The 24,105-nt window shown below is 42.6% G+C and overlaps 1 protein-coding gene across 2 annotated transcripts in view; it reads left to right on the top strand.

Moving 5' to 3' along the window:
• Positions 1-24,105, top strand: part of mast4 (microtubule associated serine/threonine kinase family member 4) — a 184,276-nt gene that overhangs the window by 136,175 nt on the left and 23,996 nt on the right. For both annotated transcript variants that reach the window (XM_080743788.1, XM_080743789.1), the window contains 9 exons: positions 1,271-1,480; positions 9,269-9,370; positions 10,556-10,688; positions 15,039-15,100; positions 15,394-15,485; positions 17,145-17,353; positions 18,109-18,247; positions 20,904-21,036; positions 21,498-21,663. In XM_080743788.1, the coding sequence (XP_080599914.1) occupies positions 1,271-1,480; positions 9,269-9,370; positions 10,556-10,688; positions 15,039-15,100; positions 15,394-15,485; positions 17,145-17,353; positions 18,109-18,247; positions 20,904-21,036; positions 21,498-21,663 (1,246 nt within the window). The remainder of the gene's footprint in view (positions 1-1,270; positions 1,481-9,268; positions 9,371-10,555; positions 10,689-15,038; positions 15,101-15,393; positions 15,486-17,144; positions 17,354-18,108; positions 18,248-20,903; positions 21,037-21,497; positions 21,664-24,105) is intronic.

Below are 24,105 nucleotides of genomic sequence, written 5' to 3'. Positions count from 1 at the left end.
CGATTCCCGCCGGGGGACGCTGTGGGTGCTGGGGGCGTGTTTCTCCCATCGCGTCATCAGCGCCCACACCCTAGGTGGGGTCGGCGATAGGGCCTTTCTGTGTGGAGTTTGCATGTTCTCCCCGTGTCTCCTAGGGTTGATACCCTCAGAAAAACATGCAGTAATCCTGGTCTCAATAATGCCTCCCCCTGGCCAGCCGGGGCGCCTGATGGAGGGGAAAGGAACTGGTTGGAATCTGTTCCCTCCACGCGCTACGTCCATCCCGGGGAAATCCCCCCTGTCAGGTGAAAAGAAACAACTTGGACTACTCATGCATTGAAGGAAGCATGAGGTCAGTCCGTTGTCTCCCCAGGCGCGGCAGAGGGAGAGCAGAGCCCAGGATTACATAGGCAATTGGCACTGGGTGAAAATGGGTTGCAAAATCGTGGGATAAAAATTATATATAAAAAAAATAAAAAAAAGACACACACAAAAAGGATTTGCTTGTATTGTACTGTACTTCAATGTACACAGTTTGTTTCTGCAAACTGTTAAAGATGGGGTGCCATGATTCCCCCCTCCCTAAAACACGATAAGGTATTATAATTATACTCAGAGGAAGATTTCTATTCCAAAAAAAGTGTACAGAAAGTGTTAAAAATATGTTTTATGTGGCCACACCCACCAGTTCATTAAGTATGCCTGGTTGTCTTGGTGGGTGGTGACCCAGCTGAATATAGCCACACCCACAGATGTTGGGTGAATGGTAAAAGGGGAGGGGATAATTTTCTGATGTTAAATCAGTGTTTTTCGATCAGGCCTTTTGACTCAGAGGCTCAGAGTTCCTTCAGGAAGAAACCAAAAATACACAGGGAAGGCAAATGTGCACATCCCGGTGGTCTATTAGATTAATGTTAACACCATAGGACACACAAAAGTACAAAACTATGGCACTACCTCTTTAAGTATTCCTGGTTTTCAGGTGGGTGGTGCTCGTGACCCAGCTGAAGTTAGCCACACCCACAGCTGTTGTTGTATGGTAAAAAAAAAAAAAAAAAAAGGATGAATTTCATTGTCACTAAAGTGGTGTATTTCAATTTGGCGTGACTCAAGAAGAAACCAAAAATACACAGGAAATACATTATTTGCACATTACAACCACATTATTATCACTATTAGAGTAACGTTAACTCTATGGACACATACCAAACTATGACACCACCTCTTTAATAAAGTATTCACTCGTCAATGGCATCAAATGTGTTAACAAAGTCTCCAACCAACCAACCAGGCCACGGCCCAGATGGAGGAGCGCATCAGGGACGTGGTGCGGACCAGCTGTCCAGAGAGCGTGCTCCCTCTGGCGGATGGGGTGCTGGGCTTTGCCCACCACCAGATCATCGAGCTGGCCAGAGACTGTCTGGAGAAGAGCCAGCTGGGCCTCATCACCTCCAGCTACTTCTGTGAGCTCACCGACAAGCTGGAGAGACTCTTCCAGGAGGTAGGGGGTGCTGTTACGTTTTAATTTAGATTTAGCCGCTTAGACCCGTAAAGCATCGTATCGTCATCATATTGTGTCATTTTAGTTGTTAACCACTTTAACCATAATGTTATACTTTAGCTATAAAAAAATAGCAGATATACAAGCTCGGTAGTGGGGCACAGAGTGCCGCGCTAAGAGCTTGTAGATCTGCTATTTATTTTTAATCGTGAAAGTTTGAGGGGGAAGGGGTGATTTAAAACGGTTATTTCACTTCTACTTCTGGGTTGTTTTAGTTTTTTAGTTTTTTTGCGCCTGCTCAGGCTTTTTTTTTTGCAGACCCAAAGAATATCTATAAAAAAAAGAAAAGGCTTCAGGAGTGGTCAGTTTTGAACAAAAAAGGCCTTAAATCATGTGATTGCTGTGAAACTTTGCACGCACATCCCCATTAGGCTGAGGAACAAATTCCATCCTTTTCACATTGTTCTGTAATGGCGCCACCAGGGGGCCACTTTTCGCAGAACATTTTTATTAGTATTGTTATATTGTCCAACAATCACACAAACGGGTACACGTTATCTCTATGCACATTGTTCATGCTTCATCCTGATTTGCTAAGGTTGGCATCTAAAGATTGGAGGGGTGGCTCGTTTTTAACAAAATGCCTCAAATCATGAACACCGCGTCCGATTGCCATGGAACTGTGTACATAGCCTGGCATTGGCCATACTGATAACGTAGGTTCACTCACACGTTTCTCAACAGTATCAGTCTGGAATTCGGCCAATAGGGAGCGAGTTATGATAACTCGGGCCAATCAGTAACTGCGTTTCAACTCAGTGAAACTGATTTCTCATACTTGCTCCCTATTGGCCGAAGTCCAGACTGATACCGTGGAGGAACATGTGAGTGAATCTACGTTATCAGTCTGGCTAACACCAGGCTAACTGCACGCACATTCCCACTAGGCAGAGGAATTAGTTCTGGCAACGACATTATGAACAGACACCCAATGAGGGACCAGCATTCCTGGTGATGCCAGTGGTGATGTCACTGGCATCGCCAGTAATGATGCCAGTGGTGAGCGAGCCTCATGGCGCTCTCTGCTGACATACATGGCCTACTTGCTCACTTGGCGCAAGTTGGCACCTCGACAGAGTGCAGTTCTAGTTGCTGTTGGTAGTCATGGCTGTTATTTCCCATCTGACATTATGTGGGAGTCCCGAGTGATCCAGATCATACTGGATAACTGCTAACTTGCATAGCGTCTTCAGACTAGGACTCAAGTCCAAGATGCACAGGTCATGAGCATATGTAACGTATCTGATTCCTTTGTATCTGTATCCTCCAAAGAGGATGACGCGATCTCCCACCAAGCAACAGCACATGGAATCAGTCCCAGGCGGCCCTTTCCCCCTGGGTGGCGCAACCTTCTTCCAGGAGAAGGTCTCTGGGTTGAATTTCAACAGTTTATTGTTGAAGTGTGTGCTGTTATTGTGGCCACCATATATGTACAGCTCTCCGTTGTAGGCAAAGGCTGAATGATCGTAGCGTCCTTCTGGAAGAACCTGTTGAGAAGGTGTGTTCAGCCAGCAGTCGGTCTCTGTGTCAAACACTCTGATGCTGTTGGTGCAGTCCTGGGCCCCTTGGCCCCCGAATACAAACATCTTTGTCCCGATGACGGTAGCAGAGTGAAGAAATGAGGCAGATGGTGGAGTGCCTCTGGTGTTGATTAAAGACCAGACCATTGTGTCGGTGTCCAACTTGTAGATGTCATTAGGTTGTCCAGCCTGAAGTCCAGGCCGAAAAATGGTACCTCCATGGATATACATGACCTTCCCCAAGAGGCAGGCTGAGTGGTAGTACCTCCCCTCTGGAACAGTCCCAGACACAGAGAGGTTTATCCATCTGTGGGCATCGACATCAAATGCATAAAGCCTGTTGGAGCGGAAAAGCCCTCCCCAGATGTAGACGGTGTGTCCTATCAGCACAGCTGTGTGGCCTTGTTTCCTGGCAGGAACCTCAAGGGGGACTTCTCCACTTCCATCCGTCACCGCTGGCAACTTCGTCCAACTCAAAGTCACTGTGTTGAAAACGTGCACTTCGGTCTGTTCGCCATATCTGGGCCTTCCAAATGAGTACAGCTTGTGCTGCACTGCAACGGCAACCCCATCATATGTCCTCTGTTCTCTGTTCAGGCGAAGCGTCCAGCGCCACATTCCTCACACCGTAGCTGAAGTCTTGCTCGGTAAAAGTAAGAGTGCTTATTTAAGTCTGCTCTGTAATTGCTTATATTTGGGTTCAGTGGAACAAATCTACAAAGCCTGAGGAGATGGGTCGTCCAGTCAAGGAATTCTGATGGCCGTTGATAGCAGAATTGATCTCCAGCGCAATCACAGTTCAGAAAGGTTCCGCTACTCCACTCTCCACAGACCGCAGACAGTCTGTTCAGAAGTGTCTAACATCCAAGAGAAGTTACTGCAAGTTGTTAAATGGCAGTTTGCTTTGCTGACGACTCATTATAAAGGACTAGGGGTGTGATGACGACATTGTGATGTCACTGTGCGGAGGCATTACTCAAACTGACCTTCTGATTTTGGGCATCTCCTTATTGTCCAATTATTTGAACGGTGCTAACCGCTCCTATATGTGGCTTTGCTTTTTGCACCAGGTTTTCCCATTTTCTGACGTATGTTTGACGTAAGCTTTCCAAGGGTTTTCCCTTGGGGTTATAACTACACATGACATGACGTCAGTGTATAAAGTACAAAACGAGCACCGCTCACCGCTAGATGACACACGTAGAAATAACTGCAAAAGCACTTCCTGCAGAAACTGCGTGGGCTCTCTGAAAACACACACAAAGTATACATTATGTACAGTAGAAATGTACACGTTCCTCCTCAGACTGACTTTCCATTCAGCTCAAGCCCAAGCAGTAATACCAGTGAGACGCCATAAGGGCGAGAAGCGACCTCGCGCACATTTGTGGCGCGCACGCATCCGCCTGGGTGACAGCAGAGAGCAGACTGCTGGGCGAGCGCTGGCGCTTTGGCAGCGTCCTAAAATAAATATTGTCACTTTGGCTACAGTGTGTGCAGCCGCTTCTTTGTCTTTTAACACATTAACTGCCTTTTCAAAATGGCCCCCAAGTTCCTCACTGCCACGTTCCTAAATTTCTAGTGCACGGATACATTTTTAGTGCACGGATCGTGCACGCCCATGCCTAGATCATGCACCATAAAAATCCGCTTGGAAATCCATACAGGCATTCATGAGATAGAAGCCTTCAAAGTCAAACAAAACAAACATTTTGCCATTTTGAAAGATGTGTTTGTTATGGGGCTAAACATGCAATTTCGCGATTGCGATCATGCCTAATACATTTTAGGCATTTTTGGATTTTTTTTTTAAAAAGAGGAAAATTAAAAAAAAGAAATGGCTGCCAACTTGGGAAACTCGGGCCATGGCAGCCTGGGACTACTGTAATAACTCGGGAAACTCGGGCCTTGACAGTCAACTATTAATGTTAATATTAATATATATTATATTCATATTGTTAATATTGTTCTACTCCGGCCTGTTTTCTTTTCTTTTTTATTTTTTCTGGGTCAACTTTTAGTCAATCAGGAAGCAGTATTCGCGGTGACGTCACCATTATAGAGTAAGTCCATTGAGGTCAATGGGGGAGTGGTGCTAGCTGCAGGATTGATCAAACTTCACATGACAATTTGGCTACCAAGACAATAAATAGGAAACCACACTTGCAATTTTTTTTAGTGGATCATTTGTTTCTGTTGCTGTTGGTAGTCATGGCTGTTATTTCCCATCTGACATTATGTGGGAGTCCCGACTGATCCAGATCATACTGGATGACTGCTGCCTTGCATAGCGTCTTCAGACTAGGACTCAAGTCCAAGACGTACAGGTCATCAGCTGGTGTGTATACTTTGTATCCTCCAGAGAGGAAGATATGATCTCCCATCATGCAACAGGACATGGAATGAGTCCCAGACGGGCCGTTCCCCTTGGGGTGAACCTTCCTCCAGGAGAAGCTCTTTGGGTTGAATTTCCACAGCTTCTAATCCCTTCTTCTAATCCCCGATTATCTCGGCCACCAAATATGTACAGCACTCCGTTGTAGGCAAAGGCTGAATGCTCGTAGCGTCCTTCTGGAAGAGCCTTTGGAGAAGGTGTGTTCAGCCAGCAGTCGGTCTCTGTGTCAAACACCCTGATGCTGTTGCCGTAGTCCTTGTCCCACTCCCCACGGCCCCCGAATACAAACATCTTAGTCCCGATGATGGTGGCAGAGTGACCATATGAAACAGGTGGTGTAATGCCTCTGGTGTTAATTAAAGTCCAGACCATTGTGGTGGTGTCCAACTTGTAGATATCATTAGTGCGTCCATTCGGAAAAATGATTCCTCCGTGGATATACATGACCTTCCTCAAGACGCAGGCTGAGTGGAAGCTCCTCACTGCTGGAACAGTCCCAGAAACAGAGGGTTTTATCCATCTGTGGGCATCGACATCAAATGCATAAAGCCTGTTGGAGCGGTAAAGCCCTCCCCAGATGTAAACGCTGTGTCCTATCAGCACAGCTGTGTGGCCTTGGCGTCTGGAGGGAACCTCAAGGTGTTTTTTCCATCTTCCAGCCAGCGGCAACTTCATCCAGCGCAAAGTCACTGTGTTGAAAACGCACACATCGTATCTGTGCGCTCCAAAGGAGTACAGCTTGTGCTGCACTGCAACGGCAACACCATCACCAACTCTGTTCAGGCGAAGCGTCCAGCACCACATTCCTCACACCGTAGCTGAAGTCTTGCTTGGTAAAAATAAGAGTCCTTATTTAGGTGTACTCTGTAATTGCATATATTCGGGTTCAGTGGCACAAATATACTAAGCCTATGGAGATGGGTCGTCCAGTCAAGGAATTCCGATGGCTGTTGATAGCGGAATTGATCTCCAGCCCAATCACAGGTTACGTTAGAAGTGTCTAATCTCCAAGAGAAGTTAATACAAGTTGTTAAATGGCAGTTTGCTTAGCTAACGACTCACTATAAAGGACTAGGGGTGTGATGACGACATTGTGATGTCGCTGTGCGGTGGCATTACTCAAACTGACCTTCTGATTTTGGGCATTTCCTTATTGCTTTCTGAACGGTGCTAACCGCTCCTATAGACTATGTGGCTTTGTTTTTTGCACCATGTGGGTTTTCCCAATGCATGTTGTATGTTTGACGTAAGCTTTCCAAGGTTTTTTCCCATGGGGTTATAATAACTACACATGACATGACGTCACAGGATATCAGTGTATAAAGCACCAAACGAGCACCGCTGTTGCCGTTGCCGTCACATTTGCAAATCATTGTTAATTGTGTTGACTAAGACTAAAGACTAAGTTGAATAAGATTTTTATATTTAGTAGACTAAGACTAGACTAGACTAAAGACTAAATGTGTGCTATTAAAATGTCTAAGACTAATATTAATATTAAACCCAAAACCCAAATCTTTACATTTGAGAATATAGGCACTTATCTGTTCTTTTCAAATCTCGTTGGTTTTGCACAGAGAGTAGTAGACAGTGTCAGATGTGATTGATACTGTTACTATATTATTTGCAGAGCTGATATTGTGTACCTGGCAGTGGCACTGTGGCATACACTAGGCATTGTAGCATTAGCCATAGCAGTTTTACTTGAACATTAACTTAAGTATTGTATTTGCTACTGTATATTAGGGTGCAATGGCATTACAGCCAAGATGGTGTTTTGTTTATTATTTTTTGAGAACTCAGAATTGCACTGTATTTTATCTGAATGTATCTGACTGTAGAAAAATTACTTGTTCAGGGTCATGTGGTTATATTTAGCCTAAAAGACTAAGACTAATCCCAAAAGGCTAAAACTAAAATGTTTTGATATTTAGTCGACTAGACAAAGACTAGACTAAAACAATTTCAGAAGACTAAACCTGACTAAGACTAAATTGTATGATTTAGTCTTAAGACTAATTCGAAATCAAAAATGTCTGACAAAATGAACACTGTTGCAAATGAATTCCGTCTTACCATTTGGATTTTTCCAGTTCAAAAACAAATTAACTAACAAATGAACACCCATATAATGTATGCAGATCTCTGTGTCAGTCCTTTTCTCTTTTTATGCCCATAGACCATACATGGGCAACAGGCGGCCCGGGGGCCACATGCGGCCTTCACTTAATGCGGCCCACAGGTTAATACCTGAATACTGATATATTATTGATTTCAGCTGTTACAATTCCAAACATGACCTGCTTTAATTCCATCAGTATATAGGCTATTAGTAGCTTAATGACTAGTATAGTAGTATATTATGTCCAATGTATTTTTATTTAGGTTCATAAAGTTAACATGAGTATATAATTAAATGTGTTTGAAATTAAATCAAAATGTTATATTTCAGGATTCCAATTAAAAAATAACAAAAAATTATTCCAGAAAATAGCCGATCTACAAGCTCAAAACGCATCGTGCTGCAAAGCGTTTTGAGCTTGTAGCTCTGCTATTTTTGCTTATTTCGTATGAGATACTAGAATGACAAAGTTGGACGTAGCGATATGCTATGTGGCCCTCTGGAGTGAAGGTGGAAATATAGTGGCCCTCACCATCATCAAAGTTGCCCACCCCTGCCATAGACACTTTGGCAAAGTCTTGGGTTTTGGGAGTTCTCACCTTGTCATGATGTACTAGTCCAACTGGCGACGTTATATCGATCCGTTGCACAGTGCTCTCTCAATAACAGAAATTAATAATCAAGAAAAATAGCGCGTTGATTCTAACCTTGCTGTATCTTCTCCTTCTAGTGCAGTGCAGGGTTTTTCCAAACATTGTTGACTCAGGTCACCCCTTTAAATAACCTTTTAATCCACTGCACACCTGAATTACACTGCTATTCTTACAATCTTACTTCCTATTACGCAATGTAAACATGCACATCTTTCCACCTGAGATAGGGTAGGCTCTGTCACAGAGAAGTATCTGTTTCCGTCAGAACTGAATAACTTTATATTTGACTTTAATCACTTGAACCCCTGCATTCTGGGAGGAAGGTTCACCAAAAATAGCCGATCTACAAGCTCACAACACGTCACAAAGTGTTGCGTTTTGAGCTTGTAGATCGTCTATTTCTTTGGTGAAGAGAGTCGGCCGTAGATGGGAAAATAACTCATCAATTACGGAGCAAATCAGGTCTTTTTTACTAAATATAGTGAAGTGATGTTGATGAAGTGAATATTGATGAATTACAAATCTTACCAAATTATTCTGCGCGGCCCTGGACTGGCATCACGGAACCCTAGGGTGCCACGGCACCCACTTTGAGAAACCCTGTTCTAGTGTTGATTCTAAAAGCATGCTGTTATCTTCTAGTCCGCAGAGTGGTCATTCTGACCATGCTGTTATCTTCTAGTCCACATGGTGGTCATTCTGACCATGCTGTTATCTTTGGTTCGCATAGCGGTCATTCTGACCATGCTGTTGTCTTCTAGTCCACATAGCGGTCATTCTGACCATGCTGTTATCTTCTACTCCACAGAGCGGTCATTCTGACCATGCTGTTATCTTCTAGTCCACAGAGCAGTCATTCTAACCATGCTGTTATCTTCAGTCCACAGATCGGTCATTCTGACAATGCTGTTATCTTCAGTCCACAGATCAGTCATTCTGACCATGCTGTTATCTTCAGTCCACAGATCGGTCATTCTGACCATGCTGTTATCTTCTAGTCCACCGAGCTGTCATTCTGACCATGCTGTTATCTTCTAGTCCACAGAGCGGTCAGAGAGCGAGGAGGTGAACTTCATCAAGGAGCTGGTGAAGAAGATCCTCATCATCATAGCAAGACCTGCTCGCCTGCTGGAATGTCTGGTAGGTCTCATGTATGCGATAACGTCTTCCTGAGCGGTCATTATGGCGTATATGGACACGATGGGCTGATAATTATCAGCCTGAAGTGTCCATATACGCCATAATAACCAAAGCAGCAAGACCTTATAGCACTTATTACCCGGCTAATAAATACAATTAATAATTTGACTCAAAACTAAAAACAAAATGAAGTATTTCCTTGTTTACAGACGGCTGAAATTGTTCCACAAGTGTTGTGCTTGCGGGTCGCCTTGGAAAATAAAGGAAGTGCTGATCAAATAAATCCATTTTCTGTTACTACGTTGTCTATTGCTCGCCTCAAATCTTTTTAAAAAACATTCTTGATAGCAACGTTTAGTTGTAAATGACGCTTTGTGTTTGTTTAGATGGCTGACATGTTGGATACGGTACTAAATTCACCCAGTGCATCCTGACTGCAGCAGGTGCTCTGGGCCGTTGATGAGCAGCGGTGAATTATAGAGCGGAGCGGTCATTATACGCCTATAATTCACCGCTGATTTCAGCGCTCGACCAATCAGAATCAAGCATTCAACCAAGCCGGGTAATAAAGCTCTATAATGTCTGGTAGGTTCTCTCATAGTTCTATAATGTCTGGTAGGTTCTCTCATAGGGCGCTTTTCGACAAAGAACGGGTTCTGGTTCTTTGTCCCGCCTATGGGGTGAACCAGAGGTGAGCTTTTCCACCGAGAACCGAGTTGGTTCCGAACCGTAAAAGTTGGTCCGGAACGGGAACCACAAAATCCTTGGTTCCTCTGGTTCAATCTGGTTCAATCTGGTGGAAACGCAAGCCGGTTTGCAAGAACGAACCAAGGTTCCAAGAAAGTTGAACGGCACTTGTTCTTGAACCAAGGTTCTTTTGGTGGAAAAGGCCCCATAGTTCTGTCCACCAGACTGTCTGGTATGTAGGTTCTCTTATACAGTAGCTCTGTTCACCAGAACTACGAGGAAATATACTTGCTCACTGACAAAAACGAAATAAGAACTAAGCTATGATGACTAGAACTCTGAGTAAATATACTGACAATGTTGAATTTCTTTGAAATTGTGTGAAACGTTGATAAAATAATTTAAAGTACCTTTTACAAATAATGTTTTGATGTTACTCCAGACCTCAGTGGGAGTTTAAAGGTATTATTATAATATGTGTTGCTATTGTGTGTGCAGGAGTTTGACCCAGAGGAGTTCTACCACCTCCTAGAGGCTGCAGAGGGTCATGCTAAAGAGGGCCAGGGCATCAAGACCGACATCCCACGATACATCATCAGCCAACTGGGCCTGACACGAGACCCTCTGGAAGGTACAGATAGAACCTTTATATATCTATCTCACACTGACACGAGACCCTCTGGAAGGTACAGATAGAACCTTTATATATCTATCTCACACTGACACGAGACCCTCTGGAAGGTACAGATAGAACCTTTATATATCTATCTCATACTGACACCAGACCCTCTGGAAGGTACAGATAGAACCTTTATATATCTATCTCACACTGACACCAGACCCTCTAGAGCGCTGGTTCCCAAGCAGTGTGTCGGGACCCATTTGTGGGTCGCGGACAAATTTTTTGGGTCCCTTTTTTTTGTTTTTTTTTTCTACATTTGTTTTCAATTATCATTTCAAAATATATATATATATATATTAAAAAAAATCCCAAAAAAGCAAAATGCAATGATTTCTTCTAGTAATATTTATTTATTTATTTGTCAGGGACAAAGCACATTGATCAACATGTCAGTTTTTTAACATCAATGTAAATATGCCAGATTTAGCCATGAGCTAATTTTCATCTGTAGTCCCTGGGCAGGCTGTACAAAAGTGATGGTAAGGCTATCCTTACAAAACATACAATACATACAATACAGTACAAAACAAAACAGTACAGTACAACATTAAGGGGACATACTTATAGCAAGTTCAGTGACTCCAGTGATAGATGGAGCCGATAGTTACCCATGATTGTAAGTTTGACTTGCTCTAAGCCACCTCTTACGGCCAGAGCCGACAACAGTAACATTTTAGTAAATAGTAATAGTAAATAGTAATAGTAATAGTAAAATAGTAAATTGTTAAAGGGACTAATACTAGCGAATTATGAGCAACTCCAGTAACAGATGGAGCAGATAATTACTCATGATTACACATTTGATTTGATTTAAGCCACCTCTTGAGGTTGAACTTGAAGGTCAGATATCATGAATAAATCAAAGAAAATCTAAGAACTTCCATAAATTAGAACACAAATGTTTACAAAATGTAGCTCTTGTGAGCTTGTAGATCAGCTGTTTTCACTACTTTAGGTCCCGGGCAAACGTCTAACCGGTTCATATAAAAAATGCTATCTAAATTACAAGTAGATATGGATAAATGACATTTAGTCGACGCACAACACAGGCACAGAGAGATCCATGGAGTCGAGCTGTCTGGTTATTTTAATTTTAATGTCTCTTCTCTCAGGCCTGATAACGTCACATTTATTTATATCGTTATTATTATTATTTATTTTTTCTGGGACATCTTTAATACCTCAGTGATGTTGAAAACCTTCTGTAATTCTTTAAAGACGAGTTTGACAAGAGTACTAATAAAAGAAAGTGCTTTGTAAATAATATCCTTTAGCTTCAGCATCCTTGGTTTGCATTGCTGTAGCAATGCTCTTCTACTGTGTACGGGCTTGATAGATAGCAGCTCCTTTGTCTTTTCTTTGTTCACTTTTTTCTAAAGCAAAACGGCTGGAGAGGAGAGGAGGAGAGGAGTATATTGTTGCTGTCGGGTGGAAACATGTCCAAAATTCGTCCTTTTTTTATTATTATGGTGAAAATAGCCGATCTACAAGATGTAAGATTGGCTATTTTCACGCAACACTCTTGTAACACAACACTCTCTCAACTTCTTACGTCGAAAGAGTAGGAGATGCACATTTTCTGATAGAGATAGAGCTATTAGAATTAGAACGATGAAGACAGGCGTGTACTGTTGACTGAATATCCTGGCAGCCAAACTGATCGTCTCTCTCTAACGACGCTCCATCTCTCTCTCTGTTCGCTAACGAACATTCATTACGACTAATTAGAAAGGAACGGTCTGGGGTTGCTTCTCTCTCCCTCTCGTCAGCTCTTCTCCATTCCTCCTGGTCCCTAGAGCTTCTCTGTGGTTCTGCTGGAGTGCAGGAGAAGCAGGAGCCCTAGAGAGAAATGAGCAGATGTTTAAATGGCGTTGGACATGTTGTTGATGTCGATGTGTGTCTTTAGGGAGAGAGGCAGACAATCTCTGGAAGGACTTTCACACACATGGGCTCTGGCATGGATGACACATCTAGGCATACATACATATCGTCACTGTCGGGCAGAAACCTCGTATCTCCAAGTTTCAAATGTGTATGTTTTTTTCATAAAGTAAAGCCCTGCTTGATCATACAAGACTGTCGCACAACAGTAGTGTAAACAGCAGATCTACAAGCACACAACGCCTCGCGGCGCGAGCCGTTGTGTCCTTGTAGGTTGGCTGTTTTCACTACTTTAAATCATTTTTAAAATGATAAATACAAAATGAACAGGTTTGGACATACAAGGTTTCCACCCGACAATGACGATATAAATACCATTAGCTCTGGAGACTTTTTCTTTTATTGCCCTAAATATGATGATATAAAAGAGGTATTTCTTAGCAAGATGTCTTCTATTTGTAGTGTTTTGAAAAACCTGAGATTATGTTTCGTTAAAGTAGCTTTTGTTGTGGCAGATTGTATTTGTCATGCTTGGGACATGGACAAATGACATCCTCAACTTGTGATGGGAGCGGTCCCTGCTGACTGAAAGAAGAAATATTTTTAAAATAAATTATACAATATTTGAGGTGTTTTTAGTTATTTTAGTTTGTAGTGTAGGACAAGTGTAATGTATTAAGGCATATACTGTAAGGCTTGTTGGCCAGGGATCCATTTAAATGTTGTTCAGGCCATGGAGGACCCCTTAGCAGGGACCCCCAACTACATTCTGTACAATTCATAGACGACCTCATAGACGTGATTGACAGCACCTACTGTATCATCGGTGTTGTGTAATGTGTTAAAGGCATATTTCACTTTCAAAAAATCTTTTGGACATTTTATCGTCTAATCAAGCTTTTATGAACTCCTGCCTGCGGCGTCGCCGGTTCGATTCCCGATCCGGACGACCTTTGTCGCATGTCACTCCCCATCTCTCTCTCCCCATTTTCTGTCAGTCTACTGTACTATAAAAAAAAAACAATAAAGGCACAAAAAGCCCCACGTATTATGAGGGTATTATGAGTCACCAGAAAAAGATAATGGTGTTTTTTTAATGAATCTATAATGGATAAAATGGAGTTTGAAGTTACAATGGGTGTGTATGGGGAGAGGCCCTGGAGGAGGAGGGCCAGATCAACATTTACATCAAATATCTAAATATTGAATCAAGCAAATTAAAATCTGTTCATGGTGTTCATAAAAGCCTGATTAGATGATAAAATGTCCAAAAGTTTTTTTTGAAAGTGAAATATCCCTTTAAGTGTTCAGACATGTAACCACTCAGACCCTCAGTGCATGACAGACAGGTGCTGCAACCTGGAGAAAAGACAAAGAAAAGAACACACATTTGGCTTCTTTGTAACTCCGAGGGCCCTCTAGGGGTTCTGGGGGAGGGGTCCCCCCTGTTGCAGACCCCTGGTGCCAGATGGTTTATAAACTACCACTGGTTGTGTTTTTAGTAAACACAACATCTGTTGGACTCGGTGTTTTCCAGCTCATTTCCTCCTCAATGTGGAATCTCCCCGGCGTCAGCATGTTAAACAGTTAATGTCTGAAGACGCTCTCATGATGGCAGCTGTTTGGACGTCACATTAGTGCAGAGTGTCTGTGTTTAAAAAGCATCTGGAAGACATTTTCCCTCCATTGAACATGAGGATGCTGTGATGGCACGGCTATATCCTTTTCCTTTCCTTTTCTTTTTTTCTTTTTTTTTTTTCTTTTAAAGCTGGCATTGCCAGCTTGCCATGCATTTCTATGGTAAAGTCTGTCAGTCTGCCACAGTGTTGATTTCGTCGACTAGGATGAAAAAAATTTTTGTTGACTACCTTTTTCACTGACCAAAACTAAACAAAAACTAAGACTAAATATATTGACAGTTTCGTCAACAAATAAAAACTAGACTAAAACGTTAGGGAGGGACTGCTGCATTTCATGTTTGGTTGCGTTCAGGTGTTGCGCTCAGTACAAGATCACAACGTGACGCTTTGTGAGCTTGTAGATCGGCTATTTTCAGCATGCAACCAAGTGTAAAATCAGCCATTATGATGCCATCAAGGCCTGGCCAAAATGCATTTCAGTAGAACTAAATCAACTGTCATTTAGTCGCCTAAAATCTTATGATAATTAGTCGACTAAAACTAGACTAAAACTAAAACTTTTCACATGACTAAAATATGACAAAAACTAAATGAAATTGTATTCAAAAGGCTAAACTAAATCTAAATTTGCTGTAAAAACAACACTGCAGGTACAAACTCTTCATAATGTTAAACTTGAGGTGTGCATTCTGTGCAAGGGGGAACACATCGGTAGGTTCACGTATGAGATTAGAAATAAGGTACTAACTCTTATATTTCTTTATGTCTTCACATCTAGAAATCGCTCACCTGACCAGCTGTGACAGTGGAATCGCAGAAACTCCTGAAACGGACGACTCTGTGAGTATGAAGTCAATCTAACCACTTAAAAAAATATATATTACGGAGTATGAATAGAATTGGCAATATAAATAAATGATTTAAAAACGTCCCTGAATTCACTAATTCTGTTCAAACTAGACTACTAACTTGATGGAACACAAGAGCTGAAGTATCGTTGGAAAGAATTAATAATAAAATGTATTTATTTATTTTTTGGGTATTTGCACATACTTGAAATTTGTTCCTGGCAAAGTCTAGGTGTATGCTATAGGTGTGTTTGTGTGTGTTCATTTCTGTGTTTCCCTGGTCAGTCTCAGAGTCTGAGTGCAGCGCTGCGGTCTCGTCGTAAACCCTGTGAGATGGACTTTGAGATGACCAAGCTGATCAGCAACGGAGCTTACGGGTGAGAGACCGATGTTTTCCTCTTTTTTTATGGTCTGTTCCCTGCCATCAAAATCCCTTACTTTTGAGATGTTATAGAATAATCTCCATCCATTAGCTCCATCTGTGGTGTCGTTTAAGAGATGCCCACATGTCTCACTGTGCAGCCTCTCCCCCTGTGCTCAGTCTTGGACTAAATCAGGATTTGATGAACGCTCGCCGTGCCGTTATGTGACACGTGACGACCGCTCGTCATTAGGGATGGAGCCCTAAACAAGGGTAGCTCGATAACCCGATAACAGATTTATTGAGTACCCGGTATCAATACGCTTTGTTAACCCATTCAGGCCGGGAACACATTTTGCTGTATGGGAGGGGCTTACAGTACATGTACAGTATGTAGCAACATATTTGTTTTTGTAGGCTAATTTCTGATTTAGACCTAACTTAGGATAGGCCTAAATAAGCTTGTTATCCAGCATAGCGTCCCATGACATCATGTTTAAACAATCAAGACAAGAGGCGATCAAGAAATGATTACACTACTATTCATAATATAAAGTAATTTAACAACTTATTGCACACTAATGAAAGGTTGTTTTAATGATATATTTAATGATAATATTTGTTACTTTTGTCAATTGTCATCTTCATGGATGGTGGTCAGCCACAAACTCACAATCGCAACAACTGGCCAATAAAAAAATATACCAGTTATGTTCTGAATTTGTCCTCTCATATCTTTCCACAAAATATTAGAAAACGCTCAATAGTGGGCTTGATAAAAGCCAGGATCGATAAGGTGCTCATTATCAATAAAACTTAACGACGAGTAGGGATGGACCCTACTCGTCATAGGCAGTAAATTGTCATATGTAATAAACAAGTTAATTCACTTAAATTTTACAAAAAAGGAAAGTATGTATGTATGCATCTATGTATTGTAATTCCCCCCCACAGTGCAGTGTACCAGGTGGTATTTATGTATGTATGTATATATTGTGATTATAGTGCAGTGTACCACCTGGTTGCGACCGTCAGGTCGCAGTTACTATCAAAACCTCGACCAGCTGTCTGTCCGTCAGTCTGTCTGTCTGTCACACGTCACACTTTTGCCCTGCTCATATCTCCGCAACCGTTGCCCCGATCCATGCCAAATTTTGCACACATACTCCTTGCCTGCCAAACCACAACCCATCAATTCACACATGACCCTCTTCTAGTGTCACCATGAGGCCGATTCTTGCAAAATACATTTTTGAACACTGCTCCTACAATTTTTGCCCTAAAATCACGCAAATCGGTACACAGTATGTCTACACTCATGTCATCAACATGGATCTGTCCCATATAGCGTCACCTTCAGGCCGATTTTTTAAACACATTTTTGGACACTGCTCCTACAGATTTTGCCCTAAAATCACGCAAATCGGTACACAGTATGTCTACATTCATCTCATCAATATGAATCTGTCCCATATAGCGCCACCATCAGGCCAATTTCTTCAAACACATTTTTGGACACTACTCCTACACATTTTGTCCTAAAATCACGCTGCGACCTGACGGTCGCTTATCTCCCGATTAGGGAGTCTTACTGGTGGTATTTATGTATGTATATGTTGTAATTCCAGTGCAGTGTACCTGGTGGTATTTATGTATGTATATGTTGTAATTACAGTGCAGTGTACCTGGTTCGCCACAAGGAGAGCAAGCAGCGCTTCGCCATGAAGAAGATCAACAAGCAGAACCTGATCCTGAGGAACCAGATCCAGCAGGCCTTCGTGGAGAGAGACATCCTGACCTTCGCTGAGAACCCCTTCGTGGTCTCCATGTTCTGCTCCTTCCAGACCAGGAGGCACCTCTGCATGGTCATGGAATACGTGGAAGGTCAGTGTAGTCCTAACCTCGCCTACCAGGCTTTCTGGGGGAAAGCCTGGTGTTCGTTCACAACAGGTCGTTTGGTTTCCGCCTAAAGCGTGGAAACCACTCGCTTTTATTTGGTTCCCTCCATTTGTTTCCCCAATCCCTATTAAAATGCTCCAGCCTAGTGTAGTCTTGCCAGTCGCTACGAGTTGGACTAAAAGATGCATATACCAAACGATTTTTTCAAAAGCAAAACTACTCAGCATCAAGGAGTTTATTAGGTAGGCTCTAAAAGTATGTCCTTGAGCGCAGGGGAATGTTTTGGGTTAAAACTGAATCCGGTTTGATAGTTCCGTCAAATTGTAGTCCTTGGAATACTACAACATGACGTGTTGTGGTTTCCACTCCAGACCGGTTACAACCCCGAAAAGTGAAGTGATCCCAGAAAGAACATGGATCCTCTACAGTGGACATGGCTCTAGTGTGTGTGTGTGTGTGTGTGTGTGTGTGTGTGTGTGTGTGTGTGTGTGTGTGTGTGTGTGTGTGTGTGTGTGTGTGTGTGTGTGTGTGTGTGTGTGTGTGTGTGTGTGTGTGTGTGTGTGTGTGTGTGTGTGTGTGTGTGTGTGTGTGTGTGTGTGTGTGTGTGTGTGTGTGTGTGTGTGTGTGTCGTGCGTGCGTGCGTGCGTGTGTGTTATAGGAGGTGACTGTGCCACCCTGTTAAAGAACATGGGTCCTCTCCCAGTGGACATGGCTATAATGTGTGAGTGTGTGTGTTACAGGAGGAGACTGTGCCACCCTGTTAAAGAACATGGGTCCTCTACCAGTGGACATGGCTCGTATGTACTTTGCAGAGACGGTTCTGGCTCTGGAGTATCTGCACAACTATGGCATCGTCCACAGAGACCTCAAACCTGACAAGTAAGTTCCTCTCAGTAATAATTCCTAAACCTTTTCGTGCCATGGACCCCCAAATTGATATGTATTTGGCAGCACATCTGACCTCCATCTGAAAATGTTTTATGCCAAGGACCCCCAGAAGAGGGATTTGTGTTAATTTTGTATTTTATTTTCTATCTAAATTATAGTTTCAACATTTTTCAAAGTATTTTTAAAAATAGCAGATGTAGCTGTGAGTTTGTGGATCTGCTATTTTTTAATAGCCAACATGGATAAAATGGTTGAAAAAAGAAACATTTGCTGCCAAGGACCCCTGGGGGTCCACGGACACCACTCTGAGAGGCAATGTTATAATATAGATGCAACGAGTAGCGAGTCTGTCTGTTCATCCGTTTATGTAGTATGAAAATAATTATGTATGAATGTCTCTGATTGATAATCTAAATGTTTACTTAGGCTGTGAATCCACTGAGGATCTGTTAATGAGGCTCTCTAGTTGACTCAGAGCGCCACCCTGTGGTCAAGTGGAGGCATTAGCATATCTCACATTTCTTAACTCAAAGTGGATTCCAGAGTCCAGTCAGTCCACATCACAACTGTAGAGACGACAGTGGTTAATGATGATTTTGGGATCAACTTTCAGAGCGATTTTGTGAATGATAGAAATTTAAAGTGCCTGTGTGTTTGTAGCTTCTTTTGGGCTTGTTTTCAAACCCTAATATAAAAAGGTGCATTTATATAGTGCCTTCATCCAAAGCGTTTTACATAGATTGTGCATTACATTCACCCATTCACACACACATTCATTACATTCACCCATTCACACACACATTCATACACTGATGGCAGAGGAAACCATGCAAGGCACCAACCTGCTCACCGGGAGCAACTAGGGGTTCAGAGTCTTGTTTAAAGGCTCTTCCACACTAACTCTGGGGGAGCCCAGGATCGAACTGGGAACCTTCCGTTTCCCAAGCGGCCACTCTACCTCCACTCAACCTCTTGAGCTGCTGCTGTTTTCATAGACCTGGCTGCTTATTTCTCTTTCTCTTTAGCCCCTTCCCCAGTCTACTAGTGACCTCCTGGGTCATATCAAACTGTTCTTATTTCTCTACAGTCTACTAGTCACCTCCATGGGTCAAACTGACAGACTTCTTATTTCTCTACAGTCTTCTAGTCACCTCCATGGGTCATCAAACTGTTCTTATTTCTCTACAGTCTACTGGTCACCTCCATGGGTCAAACTGACAGACTTCTTATTTCTCTACAGTCTACTGGTCACCTCCATGGGTCATCAAACTGTTCTTATTTCTCTACAGTCTACTGGTCACCTCCATGGGTCAAACTGACAGACTTCTTATTTCTCTACAGTCTACTAGTCACCTCCATGGGTCATCAAACTGTTCTTATTTCTCTACAGTCTACTGGTCACCTCCATGGGTCAAACTGACAGACTTCTTATTTCTCTACAGTCTACTGGTCACCTCCATGGGTCATCAAACTGTTCTTATTTCTCTACAGTCTACTGGTCACCTCCATGGGTCATCAAACTGTTCTTATTTCTCTACAGTCTACTGGTCACCTCCATGGGTCACATCAAGCTGTTGTTATTTCTCTATCAGTCTTCTAGTCACCTCCATGGGTCTTATCAAACTGTTCTTATTTCTCTACAGTCTTCTAGTCACCTCCATGGGTCTTATCAAACTCTTCTTATTTCTCTACAGTCTACTGGTGACCTCCATGGGTCATCAAACTGTTCTTATTTCTCTACACAGTCTACTGGTCACCTCCATGGGTCATCTAACTGTTCTTATTTCTATATCAGTCTTCTAGTCACCTCCATGGGTCTTATCAAACTGTTCTTATTTCTCTACAGTCTTCTAGTCACCTCCATGGTCATCTAACTGTTGTTATTTCTCTACAGTCTACTGGTCACCTCCATGGGTCATATCAAACTGTTCTTATTTCTCTACAGTCTACTGGTCACCTCCATGGGTCATATCAAACTGTTCTTATTTCTATATCAGTCTTCTAGTCACCTCCATGGGTCTTATCAAACTCTTCTTATTTCTCTACAGTCTACTGGTGACCTCCATGGGTCATCAAACTGTTCTTATTTCTCTACAGTCTACTGGTCACCTCCATGGGTCATCTAACTGTTCTTATTTCTATATCAGTCTTCTAGTCACCTCCATGGGTCTTATCAAACTGTTCTTATTTCTCTACAGTCTTCTAGTCACCTCCATGGTCATCTAACTGTTGTTATTTCTCTACAGTCTACTGGTCACCTCCATGGGTCATATCAAACTGTTCTTATTTCTCTACAGTCTACTGGTCACCTCCATGGGTCTTATCAAACTGTTCTTATTTCTCTACAGTCTTCTAGTCACCTCCATGGGTCATCAAACTGTTCTTATTTCTCTACAGTCTTCTAGTCACCTCCATGGGTCATCAAACTGTTCTTATTTCTCTACAGTCTACTAGTCACCTCCATGGGTCATCAAACTGTTCTTATTTCTCTACAGTCTACTGGTCACCTCCATGGGTCAAACTGACAGACTTCTTATTTCTCTACAGTCTACTGGTCACCTCCATGGGTCATCAAACTGTTCTTATTTCTCTACAGTCTACTAGTCACCTCCATGGGTCTTATCAAACTGTTCTTATTTCTCTACAGTCTACTGGTCACCTCCATGGGTCATATCAAGCTGACTGACTTCGGGCTGTCCAAGGTGGGTCTGATGAACATGACCACCAACCTGTACGAGGGGCACATCGAGAAGGACGCCAGAGAGTTCTCTGACAAACAGGTAACGTCGTTTTTGTTTTAATTTAACGAGGCATGGTCATTAACTGGTGTGACTTTGTGCTCAGGTACACGTTGCTACCTTGCCCACTATTCTAATCATCATTAACTGTTATCTTATAGTTTCCAATGTACAGAATGCTATTTAGATACAGTAGCATATAGTGTTATCATAGTACACAGATGCTAGGTTCATTGTTTACCTGGTATCCTAGAGTTTCTTTGAGGCTCTACATGTTTCTCTCTGCGCTCTACTTATGTGTCTTGTTGTTTTGTCTTTGAGACACGCATACAGGGATTTCAGGAACCAAATGAACCCTTGCAGGTCCATTTGGTTCCATTTGAACACTCTCAGAGTTAAATTATAAAGTTGACCTCAACTCTGTATTTTTACTGAGTCGAGTCGACTTGCAAAATTTCACACAAGTCGTTAATGCCCTAGTGTGTTGTATCGTGTGTCTCTAGGTGTGTGGGACCCCAGAGTACATCGCTCCAGAGGTGATCCTACGTCAGGGCTATGGTAAACCAGTGGACTGGTGGGCCATGGGCATCATCCTCTATGAGTTCCTGGTGGGATGTGTTCCCTTCTTCGGAGACACACCGGAGGAGCTGTTTGGACAGGTCATCAGCGGTCAGTAAAATTCTCTCTTAACCCCTTAACCCATCAGCATCTGTGTATACAGTACTACCAGGAGGCCCGTTTCAACCACTTTAACCATACATACCATACTTTAGCTAAACTTGTTTTAACTCAAATCTTTGCTTCTGGGGGTCCCTGGAACAAAATATTTTGACATGGGGGTTCGGCGGCCAAATACTTGTGGGTTACTTTTGGTTTTGGGAAACACTGATATAGAAACATACGTAGGATTTAGAAGACATTCGTAGAATCGCCCACATGTCTAAAGGCCCATTCCTACTGGGCCAGATAACAGATAAAAAAATCTCTTTCTCCATTCAAGATAAGATAGTTAAAAAATATCGGTCAAAGATAATAAAAAAATAAAAATAAATATATATATATATATATATATATATATATATATATATATATATATATATATCTGTGACATATATTTTGTTATCTGTATCTTACCATCCACTTGAATGGAGAAAGAGATTTGTTTTTATCTGGAGAAATAGATGTTTTTATCTGTTATCTGGCCCAGTGTGAATGGGCCATTAATGGTCACAGTCCTTGAGGGAGCCGGCCATGGGTTTGACATAACATACTGTATTGATAAGACTAATTATTACTGTAATGTTAGGGTTGGTTGACACATACAGTATACATGTTGTTTACTGGAACCTGCACATTGCAGAGTATTGTATTTATTTATATTTTCTTCATCGTTTTTTTGTCCTCGCCGTGATTTCTGTTTCCGTTTTGTATTCCTTGTTTCTAGGGTCAGAGCTTACTGGTAAGCAGATACTGCTTTGACCCAGCAGTATCGTAGAGCTGCATGGATGTTGCTGCTAGAACTCCAACTATAAAACACACAATAACTGTTTCCTTTCCTGGGAAGAGGGACGGAGAGGGGTAAAGCAGCGTCCAATTCATTCCCTAAGAAAGTCACATGGTTTTGAAGAAGCAGCTTGCTTTATGGTTGCCCTTCCCCCATGAAGCAGCCGTAAAGCAAGTTGCTTCTTCAAAACCAAGTGAGTTCCATAGGGAATGAATTGGACGCTGCTTTACCCCCTGCCTCCCCCCCAGGTAAAGCCTAAAACACGTGCTTTAAATGTGTGTCAGAGGCCTTAGAGTTTAGAGTCTAAAGTTATCTAAACCATTGCTTCTATAACTCTTAAGTCAGGGGTCTTCAGCGTTTTTCAGCCCATGGACCCCTTAGCCTTTCCATAGATTTCATAGATAGCTTCATACTGTACTGTAGACTTGCTGTAGAGCGTGTATCAAAACACTGTTCCAGTTAAGCCCCGCCCGCGGAAGCTTGTGATTGGCTGAACCGGGGGTAGGGAGCGCTCCGTTGTGTTCTCCTAGACCGCGCAGAGGTGCCGAAAGTCGGGGGGGCGAAGATTTACTACAGTATTCTGTCCATAGCGGTCCAAAACTCGAACAGCATTGAGTCGGCTCATGTGACCGTCGCAACGCTCGACACGGTGACTAGCTACCGCTCGCTCGGCGGTGTCTCACGTGGATCAAGGTCACCTGAGACGGCGCGCCTCCGTCATCTCCACCGAAAACAAGCGCTCCGCCCTTGAACCGGAACAGTGTTTTGATTCAAGCTGCTGTAGACAGTGTTGTGAAGATGTATGTTTATCGTCTCTATTCTAACGTTTTCAGACAGTTAACCTTTTAAACCATCAAAGCTAAACTTTGCACTAGCTGCTGCTACTACCCCTAAACCAACTACCGAAAATAGCCAATCTACAAGTGCAAGTGCTGTGAGCTTGTCGATCGGCTATTTTCAGCTAATGTTCCCCATCACACAAAGATTTGGAGGACCCCCTGTAGTCACTCTGAGGACCCCATGGGGGTCGCGGACCCCCTGTTGAAGACCTCTGGATAAACTAAGGATCCATCTGTGTTTTGTGGAACTGCTGGACTGTGTTCCGTTGTATGGACATAGAATAAAGGTCATTTTATGTGACGATGACAGGTTTTGGTGATGCTATTGGTCTCACCACTAGGCCAGAGGGACTGGCTGGTAATTAAACAGATAGGACACATGCTGTTGTGGTCCCAGGCCACACAATATGCATATTCATAACCCCTCCTGATGAGACCATCCCAGCGGTTTACTGTAGTAGACCAGCTGTCAGGCCAAGGACCCCCTTATCAGGGAAATGAAGCAGGGGGACCCCCACTACTAGCCTGGTATGATCAGGGACCCCATTACTAGCCTGGCATGGCCAGACTAATATCACTGCGTAGATATTAGTCTGGAAACTCTGTGTGGAACCTGTATTTCCAAAGGGATCACCCTTCCCCCCCATAATGCCTCTCTTTCACAGCACTATTATTGGTGTGTAAATTCATGTGTGTTTGGTTGTTTGTTTGCAGTTTACACATTACCTATGTTGGATTCATGTTAATGTGTATTTTCAGAATGTTTTA

The sequence above is a fragment of the Nannobrachium achirus genome (genome assembly GCF_963921795.1).
Source record: "Nannobrachium achirus genome assembly, chromosome: 15".
Classification (NCBI taxonomy): Eukaryota; Metazoa; Chordata; class Actinopteri; order Myctophiformes; family Myctophidae; genus Nannobrachium; species Nannobrachium achirus.
This window is presented reverse-complemented; position numbering and strand designations above follow the sequence as displayed.